General features: G+C 31.5%; 1 protein-coding gene across 1 annotated transcript in view; it reads left to right on the top strand.

Moving 5' to 3' along the window:
- The first annotated feature begins 297 nt into the window (after window positions 1–297).
- LOC111088120 (3-hydroxy-3-methylglutaryl-coenzyme A reductase-like) overlaps window positions 298–2333 on the top strand; it is a 15534-nt gene continuing 13498 nt past the window's right edge. The window contains exons 1-2 of the mRNA XM_022397132.1: window positions 298–493; window positions 1373–1527. Coding sequence (XP_022252840.1) covers window positions 368–493; window positions 1373–1527 — 281 coding nt within the window. The 5' untranslated portion in view covers window positions 298–367. The remainder of the gene's footprint in view (window positions 494–1372; window positions 1528–2333) is intronic.

Genomic DNA, 2333 nt, shown 5'->3' with positions numbered 1-2333 from the left:
ATAGCGAACCCTGAAAGCCTTCAAATAAGTTAATTGATTTAATAAGTCGTAACGGGGGGAGACACCACGCGAGTAGGTAGCCCAACAGCCTTTTAACTTATAAACCCAATATCGAATCCCAGCTTCTACCACCAGAAACACAGTCTTTCTCATGATTTCCCTGAAGACGGCAGTAAATTAGCAACCGAAACTTAGGATAAACGATAGTTAGTAATCAGTATCTAGTAAATAAAAATATATTAACTAATTAATATTTAGACTTAGATTATCGTATTGGTTATCAACCATGAGAAAATGAAATGTAAATATGCAATTGTAATGATCTATTATCCAGGACGCAGCTCAAAATGTAGACAGTTCATCCTGTATGACCCTTACGGAACCATTTGGACTAAATGGAGAGAATCTGTACATAACTTGCACTATGCCTTCAATAGAAACAGGAACAGTGGGTGGGGGAACGATGCTTCCTCCACAGGCTGCTTGTTTAGACGTGAGTTATTAAACACTTGAATTAAATACATTTATGGTTTATCAAGTAGGACTTGATTTCATTTCAAACGTAGAAGTTAAATTTATAAACGATTACTTTTGACATCATAGTTCAACTTAACAATAATATCTTGCTCTTTTACAACATTTTCATGATACATGTCAAACTTTGTTATTTGAAATGTTTAATCAGTTTTACAACATTTTCATGATAAGTTTTTAAATTTGTTTTAAAACGTGCAATCAGTCCTTTGAATCAAAAAATCTTATTGAAGATAGATTATGTGTTTTCTACTTTTAACATTAAAGATAGTAATGGTGTTACCTTGTTATGTGTAGCTCAATGTAACATTATTACAACAATCTAATGTTTTCCTACACTGTAAATATCTAATACTGTAAAAAACCTATGACTACATTGTGTAAGCAGTTCTTTTTAGAAAACTATAAATAAGAGCACTTATTGTAAAAATCCTAGCGAAGATTTTAAATTAAAATTAATTCCTTTTATATTTCGTCTTCGATTGACCTTTGAAATATTAGATTCCTTAAATACATTGAAAAAGTTAGATAGATTTATCCATTTATTTCTGTTCTACTTTCTGTTTTTATACAAATATGCAATAAGCAAAACTATTTTTGAATATGTGAAAACATGGTGTTTTAAATGTTTAATTTTCCCTGACCGCTCAAACAATTTTCACTTTGTTTTCTACATCTATTTCAAAACTTTATACTTATCAAATAATTCATCGTCCATTGGATCTTGTATGACAAATTAGGCCATATATTTTTTGTTTTATATATATATCGTTTTTTAAATATTTTGTAACAAATATTTTACAATCCTTATTTATTTATTGCTATTTACACTATTAAGCTACTTGGAGTGCGTGGGTCATCAACACTAGATCCTGGTCAAAACGCTGACACATTAGCAAGAATTGTATGTGGAACAGTCCTTGCAGGGGAACTCTCTCTCTTGTCAGCTCTAGCAGCTGGACATTTAGTTCGAGCTCACCTTAAGCATAACAGGCGAGTTTTATAACTTTGTAACTAAATTTCTACCTTCATTAAGCATTGCAATTGAATATTGTAACTTTGTACTTTGTCAAATAATTAAGCCTTGAATATTTTACTTCAATCTAGTCCAGTCCCACACCCTTACATCTTTTTAAATTTAATTTAGTCACGCTAAATGCTAGATGAGTCTTTTCCTTTAATTAAGCAGTGCATGTTTTCAGTATCTCGTGTTAATATTGTATCTTAGCTATCTTATTACAAGCAAACTGAGATCATATAGCTGAGTTTTATAACTTTGTAACTTAATCAGTCAGAAAGTAAGTAAAATATAGATTATTTTAAGTTTGTACTTTTACCACAAAATAAGAGTCCTCTACATACTTCACACCTTTTACATCACAGAAAAGTATTAAAACTTTGTACTTAAATTCATTGCCTCTTTAAGGATAATGAGAGAGTCGTATAAATTGACACTTGAACTAATATAAAACGTAACCATAATAGTGGAGTCTTGTAAGTTCATATTTAAATCCAGTAACAATTTAAATATAACATGTGAATCTAGTAACTGTAAGTGAATTCCTGCAACCATGATCCGTAAACTCGAAGTTTGTAATTTAGAAATTTCAAGACAGTCATAATTTATTAATGATAATACGGGAATCTTGTAATTTTTATTTTAACTCAGTCACATATAAGCTTTAATAAACAATGTGCCCGGCATGGCCAGGTGGATAAGGCGCTCGACTCACAATCTGAGAGTCGCGGGTTCGAATCCGCATACCACCAAACATGCTCGCCCTTTCAGCCGTGGGGGC

Source organism: Limulus polyphemus, unplaced genomic scaffold (assembly GCF_000517525.1).
Source record: "Limulus polyphemus unplaced genomic scaffold, Limulus_polyphemus-2.1.2 Scaffold3156, whole genome shotgun sequence".
Taxonomy (NCBI): domain Eukaryota; kingdom Metazoa; phylum Arthropoda; class Merostomata; order Xiphosura; family Limulidae; genus Limulus; species Limulus polyphemus.
Note: the sequence above shows the minus strand (reverse complement) of the source record. Positions and strands in the feature narration are given on the sequence as shown.